Source organism: Gopherus flavomarginatus, chromosome 14 (assembly GCF_025201925.1).
Source record: "Gopherus flavomarginatus isolate rGopFla2 chromosome 14, rGopFla2.mat.asm, whole genome shotgun sequence".
NCBI lineage: Eukaryota > Metazoa > Chordata > Testudines > Testudinidae > Gopherus > Gopherus flavomarginatus.
The window spans coordinates 31,744,927-31,762,440 of NC_066630.1; the positions used below are offsets into that span (position 1 = coordinate 31,744,927).

At 42.6% G+C, this 17,514-nt stretch overlaps 1 protein-coding gene and 1 long non-coding RNA gene across 8 annotated transcripts in view; one reads left to right on the forward strand and one right to left on the reverse strand.

The window, feature by feature from the left end:
- LOC127034087 (uncharacterized) overlaps positions 1-8,665 on the reverse strand; it is a 17,576-nt gene extending 8,911 nt beyond the window's left edge. Inside the window, exons 1-5 of one of the 6 annotated variants that reach the window (XR_007769294.1) lie at positions 7,558-7,955; positions 5,831-6,323; positions 4,501-4,547; positions 2,127-3,011; positions 1,361-1,417 (exon numbers count right to left, since the gene is read on the reverse strand). This is a non-coding gene — a long non-coding RNA (uncharacterized LOC127034087). Of the gene's footprint in view, positions 3,012-4,500; positions 4,548-5,830; positions 6,324-7,557; positions 7,956-8,610 lie in introns of those variants that run through there. The other 5 variants (XR_007769293.1, XR_007769290.1, XR_007769291.1 and 2 more) reach the window with 5 other exon arrangements.
- A 696-nt stretch (positions 8,666-9,361) lies between these two features.
- Positions 9,362-17,514, forward strand: part of IRX5 (iroquois homeobox 5) — a 38,920-nt gene continuing 30,767 nt past the window's right edge. Inside the window, exons 1-3 of one of the 2 annotated variants that reach the window (XM_050922550.1) lie at positions 9,362-9,978; positions 11,375-11,780; positions 12,169-12,927. In XM_050922550.1, the coding sequence (XP_050778507.1) occupies positions 9,712-9,978; positions 11,375-11,780; positions 12,169-12,927 (1,432 nt within the window). In that variant the 5' untranslated portion in view covers positions 9,362-9,711. Of the gene's footprint in view, positions 9,979-11,374; positions 11,781-12,168; positions 15,122-17,514 lie in introns of those variants that run through there. The other variant, XM_050922552.1, reaches the window with a different exon arrangement.

The following is a 17,514-nucleotide window of genomic DNA, read 5'->3' on the forward strand; positions in this document are numbered from 1 at the left end:
AAGCTATACCACAAAGCATCTGAACTTCTTGCTTTAAATAATTTAAATTGAGCTAGTTGTTGAGCTATCCATTGAAAAGCAGATAAGAAAAACAAAGTAAGTTTCAAAATCTCAAACTGATTGAGTTGTCTCCTTCCAAAGAGACTCACAAGTTATCTAAAGTAAACAGCATCTCAGAGATAAAGAAGGTTCTTCCCTGTAACAAACAGGAAGTCAGCATAAATGAAGTCATTCCTGCACAGTTATTATAAAGAAGTGCTAGTTTGTTTTTTGGGTTGTTGTTTTTTTTTTTTTTAGAATGACAGAGTATTCTTAATAAAAACTTCAAACAGGTTTTATAGCTGCATATTATCCATTGAAACCAGTCATAAACTGCACTGTAGCATTATTTAGTGCAACTCCAATACAGTCACAACTCATTTTATTTATTGTGCTAGCTAAAATGTTAGTTCTGGGCTTTACAGTAGCTGCCATTTCTGTAGCTGTTATTTCCCAGCACACGGCAATCTGGATCTTGCTACCTTGTTATAGGATATGAAAGAAGATCTCGGGAAACTAACACACTGTAACTGGAAAGAGAATACTAAAATACTACACTATGCATTAGTCTATAAAGAATACAGCATGAAGAGTACACAGATGAGTTTTGTGGATGCCAAGCGAGAATACTTCAGAAGTAATCTCAGGATTCACTATCTGTGACAGGAATGCCTACGAACGCTGTAGAAGTTACATGCTTATCAATGGGAGAAGTTGAATATTGCACTTATGAGAAAGAGGAACCCAGGAAGAAAATTAACTGCGGGGGGGGGGGGGGGGGGAGAAAAGAGGGGCAGAAGGAGTGAGACTCATCAGCTGTAATCTTTTTATGCAGGAAAGAGAAATTCATAGCTGGATCTGTTATAGTCACCTGGATATGACTCACTTAGCCAGCTTTTCTTTGTAAGACAAGTATTATTATAGCAACAAATGAAGATATCAGATGAACACACACATTACAGTTAATGTGCAAGAAAACTGCAAGACTTGATGACTGTCTATTGGCTACATTTGCACTAGTCACATTTCTAGTTTATAATCTGTAATAAGTCAGTGTTAAAAAATAAGGAATTAACAGCTGATAAAAAAAAAAAAAAAAAAAAAAAAAGAGGTCGTGTTTGAAACTAATAATGTCTCCCTGAAGTTTCTGGGCAAGAGATATAGTTGACCTTCCACACAAACAGGTACTCACTATTACATTTCAATAAAATAAAATAGATAAATATGAAAGAAAATCATGATGAAAGTAAAATACAACCACTTTTTGAACATTACATTGTTATTAAGATCAAATTCTTTATATCAGACATCTATTACTCACTCGGGACCAGATTCTGCCCTCAGTTACACCCATGAATCCTCAGTGACACCAGTTGAACTGTATGGGTATAGTTGAAGAGAAAGTTTGGCTCTATCCTGAGAGATACTGGGTACCTGTGACTCCAGCTAGAAGTCATTAGAGTCAACAGGAGTCACTGGTGCCCAGCTGTCCTTCAAATTTTGGCACAAACACTAGCAAACAGCATTGTACATCCTCTTTCAAAATGCAAACTGAACTGAAATTGGATTAGGGGTTCAGTTTAAATGCAGAAGCCTATTTACTGAGAAAGTCAAACACTGTCACTCATGTTTAACATTACCATTAGGGGAAGTTCTCTCCATACATGCACTGAACTCAACAGGAGTTAAATGCATATATGGAAAGGAAAATCATCTCTCAAGACATATTACACTTGGTCTATACATAAGCCAACAAATTTAAGCAGATAATTAACATAAATGGTACTATGTGAATATACAATAAAACAAATAAAGTTCCAAGTTCACCCACAATATCAAGATATTTCTAGTTATAGAAATGCCATTTTAGCCCCTGAATAAAGGAGAATATGCTCAAAGCATTTAAAATAAATATATGGTTTTGTCCTGTACACTATAAAATTAGAGCTTATATGAGTTAATCAAAGGTTACTAAAATGTATATCACCATATTTTTTCCTATGAGACAAAAAGTTGATGTATAAAATACTGCTGATTGGGGGAGGGGGGGGGGCGGGGGGGAGGGGGAATTCCAAACTACGTAATACCTGAAAGTTAGGCATGAGACAGGCAGAAACTGGTCAGTGCTTCCATTTCCTATGAATTGACTCTTAAATCTCCATGATTATGAGCAACAGAGTGAATTAACAAGTGGATTTTCAGACCAAGTCAATTCAGGAAGAATAATATTGAAGGAGTTAGGGACACATCCTACAGAACCCTTATGTATAACAAACCATTTAGCACAGATAGTTTCAGTCTTAAGTACAGATTCTGCAAGCCATACTCATGTAAGTTATCCTTTGGAAGTCAACAGAGCTACTCACACGAGGAAAAACTACTTGTGAGTAAGCACTCTTTACTTTTTCTGCTGCAACTTCTGCCAATGTGTTTTGTGCATTATTTTGGTTATCGCTCAGCTAATAAATTGATTTAAAGTAGCAGAACATAATTTCCCACTTTTCTGCACTAATCAATTTCATTTCCATGGAATTTTGAAAGTTAGAATGATAAGTTTTTCTCTGACCCTCACCCCCCCCATCATGCCTATTTTTTAAAATAAACATTTTAAAATCACAGAAAATCTTTTTTTTTTTTAAATAAAGGGAGGGATATTATCTGGAAGTCCCAATACTTTTTTTTAATTATTATTTTTAAAACATTTTTCCTCCCTTATCCTCTCTCACTCAGAGAAATAAATTTCCTAGTATTTTCTTGCTTGTTAAATTTTGAAGTTTAGATTCAATAAACGAATATGCTTGTAAAAAAGCCTTCTCTCCCTTTGATGTTCTGTAGTTATATCCTCCCAGTAGCAATTTGCACATCAAGATTTTATTTTGTAGTTAGTCAGTGAACACGTAAAGTCTAATAATTTGGTATAGAAATATCATAAAAGGTTTTATAAACACTGGAGTTTTCCTCTTCCTCCACCCCTGCAAAAAAAAAAATCAAAAAAAATCAAAATTACATGGCCTTTCATAATTCATGCCAAAAGATGACATTTTCTCAGGATCTTAATTAAGATAATGATGAACACCTGTGTCGGCATTCTTTGGCAAGACAGCTTTATCAATCATAATCTTTTAAGTACATTCAAAAAACCAACAAAATCATATGACAGAACCAATCTGTTGCCTTTCCCCGCGCTAGTTTTAGCTCACTCTCTCTTCACACACACAAGCACACATTCAAGAATGATTAAGTCTTTAAAGACTGTAATAGAAATAGGAGCGTTGGATTTTAAAGTTCAAACTGAAAGTAACTATTAGAGTAAGTCAGTTAAGACATATATCATCCAAGATTCCAACTTTTTATCTAAAAAAAGTCACCTGGGTACATCATTTGTATTTATAAACTATTAGTGCTATGGTTCTGAAGTATGCTATTTACTGCTCTATTCAAAATGTTTTCCGCGCTCTAGAAAAACCACAGCTAGTCCCTATTACACATTCATAAACTTTGTTTTATTTACTGCTTTATGCAGTGCACCATATGTTTGCACATTGTGAACCAAGTTAGCCAAATGAAACCATGGTATAGAAACTAATATATAGATTCAACTGCTGCTACGTTTGTGTTAAAGTTCTATGCGGTCTTTTCAGGTCTGATCGTCTAAACTCTTTCTCATGCCAATAATCTCATTGGAGTCAAGTTTATAAAGGTTTGCAGCATCAGTCCCTCAGACTACATGTCACATACGAACAGTTTTGATTATCTATATAGGTAGTTTTAAATTCTCAATTTAAATAAAATGAAGGATGCAGACTAAGCCTGCAAATCCTACCCATCATTACCTAAAACCCATAAATTCAAAAGCTACTAATTACAATAAATGCATAAAGAGGAAGCATATGCACCATCACGGCTGTTAAGGGAAAGTTAATCCAATGTTTGTCAATATAACTGTTAAAGCAACAAAAATAGCCTTAGAATCAACTTCGTATTTCCCTTGAATCAAAGAGCTGAACAGTCCATAAAGCAGATTAATTTTAGGCTTTCCCATTTGAATATACTTCTATCATAGGAAAGTGACTAGTAATTCAGTAGAGCTATCATTGTGCAAATAAAGCAGAAAATAGAGACATCCTTAAAAAATGAGTCTCAAATTTGACAATAAGTGAAGGTGACAATCACAGCAATAGAACCATAAACTAAATGTTCCAATATCTTGAAGAATTATCTCCAGTTCTTTTAAAACTGAAAAGGATATAATAGTGGAATAATGCAGCGAGGATGTCTGTTTCATAGACACGCTCATGATGGCATAAGCCCTCTCTTGTTACATTTCATTAATCAACCCTGGTATTATACTGCAGTACATGAAATTGGGCATAAACTAGTACAATTCGGGGGAGGGGGGGAATGTTACTTTAACAGAATGTCAAAAATTAAGAGGATAATTTTACATGACATTAACCTTACCTCCGCCTCAAAAAAGTCAGATACACAGTTAAAACTTTTGCTTCTCTCTACAAATAAATTGGCAAGGAAGAACGGTTACTCATTCTACTCACATATAAACCGAATGTTAAACATATAAAACTTTACCAGATGATATCTTACTCATTGAACAAGGGGTATTGTCAGAGGATTATGACAGAAGCTCTTTCCAGAGGGAGGGGAAAAACAGAGCACTTTAGAGCAATAGCTAAAATTAACCCAGTGACAAATACCAGTGACATTGTGCAGCTGAAAACTGATCAAAGTGCACACCTGTGTGGATTGAGTATGTAAGAATGTGTATGAACCTGGTTTTAACAAACCTTCATGGTTACTACAGGCAAAAAAAGGAAACCATGCACACCTCAGCTTAATTAAAAAAAAAAAAAAAAAAGGAACAAGACAAAAAAAGAAGAAAAAAAACAAGCTAAAATCCCATTATATACTAATCATATATATAGAATAGAAGAGATATCAGTCTTCTCAGCATCATGACTGAGAGATTCCAGGAGATGCATTTAATCTAACCACGATTTCAATAAATCATTTTTTTATAATTGCATGAATTATTACAAAAAACATAACGCAAATAGGTGCCTCGTTTATTTGCTCCTGAATACTAGAACATTTTGCACAAGCACAAAAAAGGACAACTGATGTGACTCAAATCCTCCAAAACACAGGTGTATTTTGATTGTCCGCATAAGAATTTGGAAGCTTTAATAGATGTGGGTTTAAGTTATTAGTTAATAATAAAAAAGAACCACAAGGGGAAACGGGGCTTTCCCCCCCCCCCCCCCAGAAGCTATGTTTAGCCAAGGGGATGGCTGCTGATCCCTTCCCTGCCCCAGTACAATTGGAGGTGGGATTTGAAAAACCCACTACATCAGTTTTGCAAAATTCTCGTGCAATTTTACCAGTCTAAGTACAAGCTCCACTTGCGCACCCTTCACCGGGGGGACTGAAAGGAGCCTCCGGAGCCCGGCTTAGCTCCAACAATGGCCAGCGCACCAGGGCAAGGCTCTGGGGCTGCTGCCCCGAAGGGCTGCAGGGACAACCGGAGTCCAGGCTCCTGGGCGGTCACACCGAGAGGGGCCCCCCAGGGAGCTCCCTTCATCCCCCAGCCCAACGCCCGCTGCCCGAGGGCGCCCCCTAGCCCATGCCGGGGTGACAGCCCAGGGGCTGCTGCCCGCAGGGATCCCCCGGGGCCGGGCCACAGCCCCAGCCGGACCCCACAGCCCGGGAGCCGGCGGGCGCAGCCGAACGAGCCCCCGGCCCGGGTCGCTCCGGGGGAGGAACCCCGGCTCCTCACCTCTCGGCCGGGTTCCTGGCAGCGCCGGCGCCGCGGCCCAGCAGCAGAAACGGGCGGCCGGGCAGATCTCTATTGGCCCGTAGCGCCTGCCCGCCGTTTCCGGACTCCCTGGCAACCACGCCGCGTTCCGCCTTCCCAGGGAGAGTGACAGCCCTAAGAACCAATGAGAGGGCTATGGAAAAAAGGAATCCGAAGCCAGTAACCAACCAGCAATTGAGATTGGGGAAGGGCGGGTCTTCTAGGAACAGGGGCTCTTTGGAAATGTAGTCCGTCCTCGTGGTGCCTCTGGACCAAGCACAGGTACAGAGAGGAACGCTGCTTTCTCCTGTCCTGTTTTCTCCCCCTTTCTTCTTCCCCTCTGTCCTCGTTTTTCTCACGTTCTCTTCTTATGCCTTCTTTTTATTCCTTCTTTATCCTCTTTCCTTTCTCTCCCCTCACTGTCCTTTCATCTACGTTCGTGCCAGCGGCAATCATTGCTTCCCAATCGTTGGTCCTGTAGGACTGTAGGGTGTACAAAGGGGGTGATTACATTTTCAGGGCTTCTGCATATCACTTGAAACTTCTGCACCGCAAGATCGTGTTTGTAGTCTTTGACCCGGGGCTTTTCTGAGGCATTCATTGAAACAGAAAATATTGTTCTGTACAGAGAGGTATTTAGCGTAGGAATGCACAGAGCGAGGGCGGGAGATGAAACGCAAGTGGAGGGGAATGTCTTTTTCATGTGGCAATGGTGTGAATTTCTGTATATGTGCCATTGTCACGAGCACACGCACACAAAAGTTGATGGCCCGGTGTTGTCTGAGGGAGCCACGGCGTAGGAGAACTACTAGGATTTTCAGAGCAGCAGTGAAACTATAAGGCAACCATAGCAAAAATTTATTTTTAATTCCCTAATAACCTGTTCGTGTGGATGTTCCCTGTGCTGAAGGCAAGTCCCTACCCTAAAATGTTGCAGCCGCATATGTTCATTTCATTGCTCTCTTCTCTGGAAAATACTCTTGGTTAATCACCTTTTTATTTGAGCAGTTTTCAAAACGCCACACGTGTTAAAGGCCCCTTCTCGGTGAAGAAATCACTTTCTTATAACTCATAAAGAGCATTAGCAGCAGCAGCAGCGATCAGAGAGAGGTAATCAATGAGAAACCCCCCTGGAGGTCTGAATCCTTTGCCAGGCTTGCTGGAAGGAAGAGATTGTCAAACCCCACCACCACTCCCATCCCTCTCTTCGGCAGAGAGAGTTAATCGCCACAAGAAAACAAACTGGGGGAGAGACTTCCCTCCACTTCAGCGGGATCTGCTGGGGCATGAAACCTTTTGCTCGTGACACATTCTGTCAACCCCATTTAGTTTGAAACGGGGGAGGCAGGCATTGTATGGCAAAGCAAGAAGCAATCTGACTTCTCTGCTGTTGGAAGAACGGGTGCTTGTTTTGGGGGCGCGCACTATCACTTCTAAACGCGCACCGCATGTAAACATAACTATGGTCTAAGACCTTGACAAGAGGGTTCTCATTCAGAGCGTTAGATAACCTCAACACAGGGGTCGCTACCAGCTCCCCCTATAACACAAGTGGGTACATAGCCACATGTCCCGCTGTCCCACCCACCCTAAACAGATTTCCAAATAAATAAAGAGGAACCTTCGCTATCTCTTCCCTTAACACAGACACACACAAAAGGAAAGAAAAGAAAATACATTTGGTTGACATATGGGCAAAACCAACACACCCATCCTTGCTCCTTTTTCCAACCCTAAAGCAGCCAGGGTTTTCGAAATAAAAATCTGTCGCGTGAATCTCCACTTTCCTGATCCACGACTCCTCTCTGCTCAGTACGTGGCGTACATTAAACTTTACGCATTGGCTAAACTTCAGCATTTTGTCTGCCGTTTGTTTACTGAGATCTGGCTACTGCTGGCAGCAACTTTTGCTGTTCATTTACTAAATTGAAGGGCAATCGAGATTTCTTACTCCAATCACAGCCGCTTTGGATCTTCCAGGAGCCGACTAATTTTAAGCAAAACAATTCTCCAGCCGACACCCTCGGAACAGGACCGAGGGTAATTAGAACACGAGAATGTACCAGTAAATAATTCAAATGCAGCCTCTTTTGGAAAGGCACCAGGCGCTTTGAAAGCGATCCAGGTAAGAGCAGCACTTGACATCCCCCCTCCCTCCCCGTACGCCTCTGTGTGTGTATTTAGCTGGAGTTATTGGGAAGATGGGTGAAGGGCAGAGCCCACAAATTGCAGGGAAAGCGGCTTGCCTTAGCTGGGGGAGTAGGGGGATGAGAGAGAAGAGAATAAATCGGGATATGTTCCTGTTGGGAAATATATCTGGTGGAATCAAAAGAGATTACATCCTCTGATCGGCAGGGATTTATCCAAGTTCATATGGTTTTAATCTGCTTTCGCTTCTACCCTTTTATGAGTTTCAGAGAGAGAGAGAGAAAAAATACCTGGTTTATTCTTCTAGATCCGCTGGTAAACCCTCATTTTGAAGGCTTTCTATCCACTCCTCTGTCATTCACCACCCCTCTTACCTCCCCTGTCCTTCTTCCCCTCCTCCCAGGACTGGTGCTGAGAAAATAAATGCTTACATTTTCCTATAATGAGAAGTCACAGCTTAATGATTCATCAAAAAAACGCCAACCCCTACCCAGAAACATCTTATTTGGAAATATCCCCAGATCCCTTATTATCTAGGGAGGGAAGCGAGGGCAACATTTCGGGCTGCAAATCCGGACACCATTTCACATTTCCCTTAAAATTGCAACAGGTACCTTCTCTGGGGCGCGATCTCTGACAGAGATGAAATGAGCAAACAGCCTCCTTGCCTGAAAGCGTTTTTAAACTGTGGGGGAAGACAAATATACATCAGACGATATTACACATTGTGTGTCTACACACACACACACACACACACACACACACACACACACACACACACACACACACACACACACACACACACACCAGCCATGAGTGGGAGAAAATATAAATAATGTGTTGCCATATATATATATATATATATGTATATTCCCATCCTAGCCGCGAAACATAATTTTCCTGTTGAAAATAGATTTTTCTTTTTTTTTAATTGGAAGTTTATTTCACACCCCAATCTTCCCTGGCCCTTTTAAGGGATCGGATCAAATTATATTCTGGTCGGAGAGGAGGGGAGGAAGGGAATGGGGGCAGAGCGTGAGAGGGGGGGAATGGATAATAAATCTTATTAAATATATATTTTTTCATAAACTGATTGGCTTGCATTCTAGTGCAGCCCGGCCATAAATCAAGAGGAAAATGTGATGGCTCCGCACAGTATTTAGCAAATGAAGAAAGTTGGACCTGATCTTAAATGGCTTGGATGTGATTGCCAGCCAGGGGCCGGCGCACTTGAGCCTAAGAGCTGTGGGAGAGAGAGAGAGAGAGAGGCTCTCCTGCTGGTTGGGTTTGGTTGTGGCAAGCCCCGCAGGATCCTGCCATTTCTTCCACTGACAACACCCCGGGAAGGAGGAGCTTCCCCCGCGCCGCGTAGAAGGCGTCAGAATCCTCAATTTCCAACTTAGCATCTTGGCAGGACCTTTCGCAAAGCCAAAAGCAGATCTCGAAAAAAGCCTCTCGGGCCAAAGGCAAAAAAAAAAAAAGGAAAGAAAGAAAAAAAGGCAGCCCTGCTAGCTAGCGAGCTGAGCGAGCAGCAGCAGCACAGGGGCGCTCAGCTGCAGCACCCGAGAACCAGAAGCAAGGTGCTGGGCTGCTGCTGCTGCTGCTGCTGCTAATCCGCTAGCTGCCCCACCTGGCAATAGGGCTTGAAAAATAAGTCACCTAGAAAAATCAAAGCGAGTGGCAGCGCCTGGCTATTTTGCTGCCCGTGTATATGTATGTGTTTGGCCATGTCGTATCCTCAGGGTTACTTGTACCAGCCCTCCGCTTCCTTGGCTCTCTACTCGTGCCCGGCTTACAGTACCAGCGTGATTTCGGGACCCAGGACTGATGAACTTGGGCGATCTTCTTCGGGCTCCGCTTTTTCGCCTTATGCCGGATCTACCGCTTTTACCGCCCCTTCTCCTGGTTATAACTCCCACCTCCAGTACGGCACAGACCCGGCAGCTGCCGCCGCCGCCGCCGCCGCCTTCACTTCATATGTGGTAAGCGCAACAATGAGCGGCAGAAAGCCCGGCTCGCCAGCCCTTGCTGGAGTAGGGGTGGGTTGTGTTCTGCTGGGGAGCGCTGCAGCGGCCAGGGGAAATGCAACTTGCAACGTCTTTGGTATTTGTATACACTGTAGCTAGATCAAAAGTGTCTCTGTGGAGGGTGGGGTGCCGGGTTCTAGCAAAGAAGTAGTAGAGGAATAATTAATACAACTATTGTGTTTTCAGTTAAGGGCTTTGCAAGGGGAAGCACACGCCAAACGGCCAATTCAAAGAAAGCCTTTGACTAATGTCTTTTTTTTTTTTAATGATCTGTGTGATTCCGCTCCTCAATTTTTTTTTTGAATTGTAAAAAAATAAAATGAACCCAACAGCCAGCCTCGGAATCAGGCTGATCAACTCATGTAAGTTTCATCTGCACAACCTTCATTAGGCTTCCCAAATACTGCAAAGCAGTAATCCCATCTCTGCAATCCGATTTGGAAGTATTAATAATAACAACAACAACAACAACAATTGTAGGATGTGGCCATGTATTCCCCTGTTTAATATATTTTCAGCTTAGAAGAAAAATTTTGTTTATTTGGGGGCCCATCTGGGGTATCTTTTATTTATTTATTTATTTATTTTTAGAAAAAACAAGTTAGTCTGGTTTTGTTTTTCTTTCTCCGGCGAGAACAAGTCTCTGGCTGCAGCGAAAAACCCTGCAGCCCTTTGGAAAAATAACAGTCGCCCATCTTCACTCACCCAGCGTGGGGTTCGGCAGAGTTTAGCAGAGTTTTTCTGCTTTCTCTTTTCAAGCGAGTGCCTCCATGGCGGAAAAAAAAACCGTCCTGGTGCGGCGGTTGTGTGAAAGGTTATGTTCAATTAGACAGTGGGAAAAGCAATTGGTCGCTGCTTAGCACAATAATATGTCAGGGCAGAAATGGATTGTCAGGTTAGAGTTTCTTCACAAGTCAGAAACTTGGCTATTGCTGGAGGCGGGGGGGGGGGGGGAATGAATGAAGAACAGTCTCTGTCCGAAGTTCTGCCCTTTGGGCTAACGTGTACTGATGTGATAGAACAGATGTGCTCCGTTGCCTTTGTGTGTCTGTTGCATACAGAGACACATGCACCAAAAAAAAAAAAAAGTTCTAGGCCATTTTTCCTTGCTGTTTGAAACAGCTCAAGGTGGCGGGGGGGGGAGCCCAGGCGTGACTGCCCCACTCTAGGAACAGCCTCTGGGATTTTCCTGTTCCCCAAACTTTAATAAGGGAAGCGAATAATTGTTGGGGCTCTTTCGGCATTGTGTTGCCCTTATGGCACTGTTGGTTGTGTTGTGACAGTTGCGCTGCTCCCTGACTAGCGATTTCACTGTCTGCTCTGTGCCCGCTTCCCCCCACCCCCTCTCCAGGGCTCACCCTACGACCACACACCAGGTATGGCAGGTTCCCTGGGGTACCATCCCTACGCGGCGCCTCTGGGCTCCTACCCCTATGGAGATCCAGCCTACCGAAAAAATGCCACCCGGGATGCCACCGCCACCCTGAAGGCCTGGCTGAACGAGCACCGCAAGAACCCCTACCCCACCAAGGGCGAGAAGATCATGCTGGCCATCATCACCAAAATGACCCTCACCCAGGTCTCCACTTGGTTCGCCAACGCCCGCCGGCGACTCAAGAAGGAGAATAAAATGACCTGGACCCCGAGGAACCGGAGCGAGGATGAGGAAGAAGAGGAGAATATCGATCTCGAGAAAAACGACGAGGATGAGCCCCAGAAGCTGGAAGAAAAGGGCGACCCGGAGGCTCCCGAGACAGGTAGGGGGGGACTGGGAAGAGGGCGAGCACATCCCAGGGCAGGAGCCCAGCGGGGCTGGCGCCTGGGGGGATTGTTCCGGCGTGGCGGTCTCTGCAGCCAGCTGCCTCGAGGGAGCGAGGGGAGATCTCTGCGGGTCAGCGGGTGTTTCTGCGGGGCATGGCCTTGTGGCCTCTTCCCCCCCTGCCAGCCCCACTGAGCCGCAGCTCGGAGGCCAGGGCGGAATGTCACCGGCGACCTACGGGGAGGTGTGTGCGCGCAGAGGGGCATGGCAGTCCAGGGATGCCCCTTTCCCTCCCTCCGTGCTCCCTCTGCTCCTGGGGGGGGGGGTATTGGGCTCAGTATCTGGAGCCCTCGCAAACTTTCTGTCGCCCCCCACTTTGCACACAGGAGGAGAAGAGCAGAAGGCAGCCCCGGGCTGCGAGCGGCTGCAGGAGCCCCACTCGGCGGGCCAGGAGGCCGAGGACGGCCTAAGTGACTCGGATTGTAAAGCGTCTGCGGAGGAGAGGCTGGAGGGGAGGCCGGCCCACCCCAAAGCGGCCGGCCCTGCGGCCTTGGTGCAGTGCCCGGCCAGCCGGATCCTGCAGCAGGCGGCAGGCGGCGAGGAGCACCAGTACCGGCCCCCTTCGGCAGCCGCCGCCGCCCTCCACCCGGGAGAGCTGCACCCCATCGCCCCCTCCAGCAACAGTACGTCGGTGATCCACTCCCCGCAGCAGGCTGCCCTCGCCAAACCCAAACTCTGGTCCCTGGCCGAGATCGCCACCTCCGCGGACAAATCGAAAGAAAGCAGCAGCGAGGTGTCTCCGGGAGCGGGGCAGACCCAGGGCCCTCCCTTGGCCGGGAGCAGCACCTCGCATTCCCCGTCGCGGTCCCCGTCCTCCCAGTGCCCCTTTCCTAACAGCGCCGTCCTTTCCCGGCCCCTTTACTACGCGTCTCCTTTTTATCCGGGCTACACGAACTATAGCACCTTTGGGCACCTTCACAGCCACGCTGGCACCAACCCTGCAGCCGGACCCCCCGGCAGCCATTTCAATGGATTAAATCAGACTATTTTAAACAGAGCAGAAACCTTGGCTAAAGAAACTAAAATGATCAGAAGCCAATCCCAAGTAGATCTTTGCAAAGACTCACCTTACGAACTGAAGAAAGGTATGTCCAACATTTAATATTGGCTTCTTCTCCGATAACTCCCCTTGGGACTTTGGTATTTTTTTTTAATTTATTTAATGTTTTGGCAGTTATTTTTCCACTACCAAGAGAAAAACAACACAAACAAACAAAAAATCAAAGACACACTCCTAGTCAAAAGTTTATAGTTCATAGGAAATGGCTGAGTATAAAAGAACTCAGAAATGTCTTAATCAACTGAAAACAAAACAAAAATTACACACAAAAGGAGAAAGATTTGTATTAAATCTTAGTCTGTATATTTAATGTAGCTTTTTGTATTTAAATTGATAATACGGTATCTTTGAAGTAACTTATGAAACCAAGACACCTGTACAGGCATTAATGTTGTTTTTTTCCCGTAATATAAATATATACATTTGTGTCTTTTCCCGAATTGTTTCATAGTTTTAAAATATATATATATATATATTATATACACAAGTTTATTTTAACTTTTTTGCCGCCTATTGATTTTGGCCCCTTGGGTGTGAGCTAAAGTATAATAAATTAATAAAGGAAATAGGTTATACTTATTAGATTTTAAAAAAACCTACAGTCGCCATTGTTAAATGCAAATATTTTAATTAAAAGAAGATTGTGACCGAATCAAACGCACTTGTTTTTGCACCGAGAAAATACATACATAAAACTGGTGACAAAAATAACTTTTGAAATGCTCGTTTGTTTAAATGTGAGTTTTAATTTAGAACATTAAATACCTGAAACTGATTTTCAAAGTGAGAGATGATGTCTAAATGTGCGGATCTTTAACAAGAGCGCCTACTTGTTGTGGTAATTTAGGCTAATTTGAGGGGGGAAATAGTCAAAGAATGAAAGGATGGCATAGGAGATAAAATGAAGACGAGATATATTTATGAGTAAGAGATTAAATAAGGATGTATATAAAAATACAGAATAGAAGCACCAAATCGAAGTACAGTACCAGCTTTTAACCTAATTACTTCCAGTCAGTGTCGTGTTTTATGCAAAGTAATCAGCTGGTGAACTTTGCTAATGAGTTCGATTTTATGCCAGATTTAGCCCTTATTACTATTTCAAAGGTGCTGCAAAGATATTAAGAAGAGAGCCGGGGAATACACATTAAGATATACACTAGGGGAAAGATTCCCCGTCCAACTCATTCCCCCCTCCGAATTTTGCATTGATATATTTGGTTAATTTGATTAAATTAGTGCTTCATCGCCGCTGCATCTTGCAAGTATTGATAGGATTTGTAAATCTGTCTGTCCGGAGATTACCATATATAAACGGAGATTGAGGGTCGGATTGGAATGTTCCCCACATTCACAGGTAGGTGTCACACTTGTCCTGAATTTCAAACCTACCCACTTTGAAACTGGTGCTTAAAAAAAAAAAGCGGGGGGGGGGGGGGGGGAATAGAAGAGAGAGAATCAAAACGTAATCAAGGAGCCTTCAAATACACAATTCCACTATACTATACGACTCGAAAACAAAGGAAGATAGATTTCAGCTTTACTAGATACAAATTGGGCCAGGAAAGTTTAATGCTCTGTTTAGCAGATCAGTTTAGCAAACTGGTAACATTTACCAGTTTAGGAATTTTGTCATCTCTCTCTTTTGTAAATTTAAATCTATCACTGTAAAACCAAAGTAAAAAAGGAAATCCATAGTCAAATTAGATATTCTACATTAATTGAAGCCTGCACTTCACACTACCTCCCACGGGTATTTCAGGTTCTCAAATCTTGACTTTCGCTGCCTTTGCAATTAACTAAGCAGTGTGTTTTATTCCAGAGCAAATTTTCTAATGTTCAAAAACGGTTACATCACAAAGCTATAGGAACAAATTTGCTCTATTCACATCGGATTTTCTGAGTGTCAATTGTATACGAACATATCAGTGACATTAATTTGACTGGGGTATATCTGGTACCATTTAAACAGAAGAGTACTGAAACACCCATTTATTTTTTAAATTATTTTTTGTTTTTTACAAGCCAGATAATTATTTTGTAATCGCTTCAACTTTGTCAGAGCTATTTATTAGCTGTAACAGGTTTATTCATGCATATTTACATTTTATGGGATATTAAGTAGTAGTTTGTATATTATGTTTTAAAAATACAGTAAATGTTTACTTGCTATACCATCTTTGTCGATAATCTGGTTTAAAGTCAAAATTGTTTCAAGCTGAAAGTGTAAATAATCAAATATTCATGGAATAATAGTATGTTATTTTGTCACTTTATAAATTATAAATGAATTTTTTTAAAAAAAATTATTGAATTCCACAATCGGATCATTTATTTACACTGGTGAAAAAATTATACTGAGCTGCTTTTTGGGTGATGGGGAGGGGATTGAGAATAAATCAAATGTATTTAACTCACCTTCCTTGTTTAAATTTGGAGAAAGTTTGGCTAGTTCTGGTAAACGAACTGCAAAACAGTGACATCAGTTCGTGGCATCAGATTGCCTTTTTAAAAAAAATCACTTAGTATTTTATAAAACTTAATCTCTCGCAGCCCTTTTATTAAAGATGGAGAGGATATTTGGTTGAACCCTACGTTAAAAAGTCCAAAGTTCTCATTGGAATAGGAAAGTTGATAATCCCACACAACGGTGCTTTAGAGACAACAGGTTATACTGTTAAACAAGCATTCCTAAAATTAATCTTTTGTACTTAGTCATTTAGTGATGAATTTTGTTTTAATTGTCACTATATATACACCTTTCTCCCAGATGCTCTTTCTACCTCTAAAAAACTACTTTGGGAATAAGTTTAGGAACCTCGTTTGTTAAAAAAACCAAGTTCCTTATAATAAGGCGTATTTTGAATAGGTCTATTAGCAATCTCAATAGGGTTTTCGTTTGATGTATAAATTCCTAAGGGAACTAATCCAATTCCTCTAGGTTGCAGCTATTCAGTTTGTCGCCTGTTTTTACCTAGTTCAGTCTTAACTGTGATTGTAGATTTAGTAAAAATAGTTCTGAGCTTCCCTTATCCCTCTCCTGTATGAAATCGTAGATGTAATTGTTCGGTCTTAATGTCAGCATACTATTGTTTTTCTAATTAAAGGAGCATTTTTCCTTTAAGAAAAGAAAAGCAGCATTCATATATTTTGGACGAGTTGAGATGACCTCTCAATTTTGCAGCTCCGCTGTTACTTTTATGCAGTCTCTTTAAATTGAAATATCTTAGGGTCAGCTTCTTCAGACTGTTGGCGCAGTGTGCGGTGGTTAATATCTAAAAATCCACCAATGACTTTGGAAATATCTTACCTTGTTTATAAATATCACCGTTATAACGTAACATGATTATTTACATAAGGCTGGTACATACAGCCACATACTTGAATGCATAGACATACTGTATGCAGACGAGTTTGACTGTATTTTTGTTATGATAAACACAAATTAGGTTTAACTATTTTGCTGCAGATATTTAAGACAAGGTTTTATTTTCTGGCTGCGGAGTATTTAAGGAAATAGTTTAAATGCAGAGTAGATGAGAAACTAAGAGTGACAATAAGGGTTCTCTCAAGACTGGTTTCAGGGTGGTTTTAAAAAAATAGGTATATTGACTTCTATACAGTCAACAGAAGGCAGTTCACTCAATGTTTTGAGGGGGTTCCCTGACAGATTTCTCAAACTGAATGATTTGATAGGAAAGCTTGGCCTTTTCTCCAACCTGCATCTCTCTGATTTTGCTCGGAAATGTCAGCGTTGTCACAGAATCAGTATAATATAGACACAGTAATGTAACTCTTGAGCCTCCTCTGCCAAGTGCGGTGACTGGCCCAGTGAAAGGGGCATACGATGGAGGCTGGTGGCGACTTGTATTATTAAAGCAGCCATTCGCAGAGGGCATTTTCCTCAAAGCTAAATCACATTACGATGCTGTATCCTTGTAATCGTTAACTGTGCTACCCTTATAGGTTCGGGTGAATCTAACACGTGCCTGTAGGTCCTCCCAAATCCTTCACGTCTCTTTGACAACAAGGATACAAACAAATTTAAAATGCTAAACGGTTTTTAAATAATAAAACCGAATACCGATATCCTGACATTTTAAAATTCGAGACCAGTCCACGCATTTTCAGTCGTTCACGCAGCCAGTCCCTAGTGCTGGCATGGTGCAGAAAAAACGATCTTCTCATTCCAACCCAATGAAGAGTGCCCAGAAAGGTGGCCAGCAGAATGGCCCATAAGCCAGTTTCTGAGTGGGCGTTGCAGTTTTCCTGGGGCTAGGGTAGGGCTGGAGGAAGGGGCAGTTGTGTCCGAGCTGCTGTTGGGGGCTATTGTGAGGAAGCCGAGGGGGTTAAGGCGTCCTCTAGCCTGCAGAAACAGAGTGTTAACGTGTTAATAATCTATCAGGAATCTTGCTCTCAGATGCTTCCCTTTACTGCCCCTGTGCTTGCGCGTTTCCATGTTGTCTCCCAGCCATGGGTCCAGCTAGGGGTGAGGGAAAAGCCGCTTGGCTAGAAGAAGGGATGTGGTTTTATACTCTGCTATAGGACCCAGGCTGATTAGGCGATTGGAGGATGTATTTTATAGCGCTTGTTCCGTGTGAAACTCGCCTAG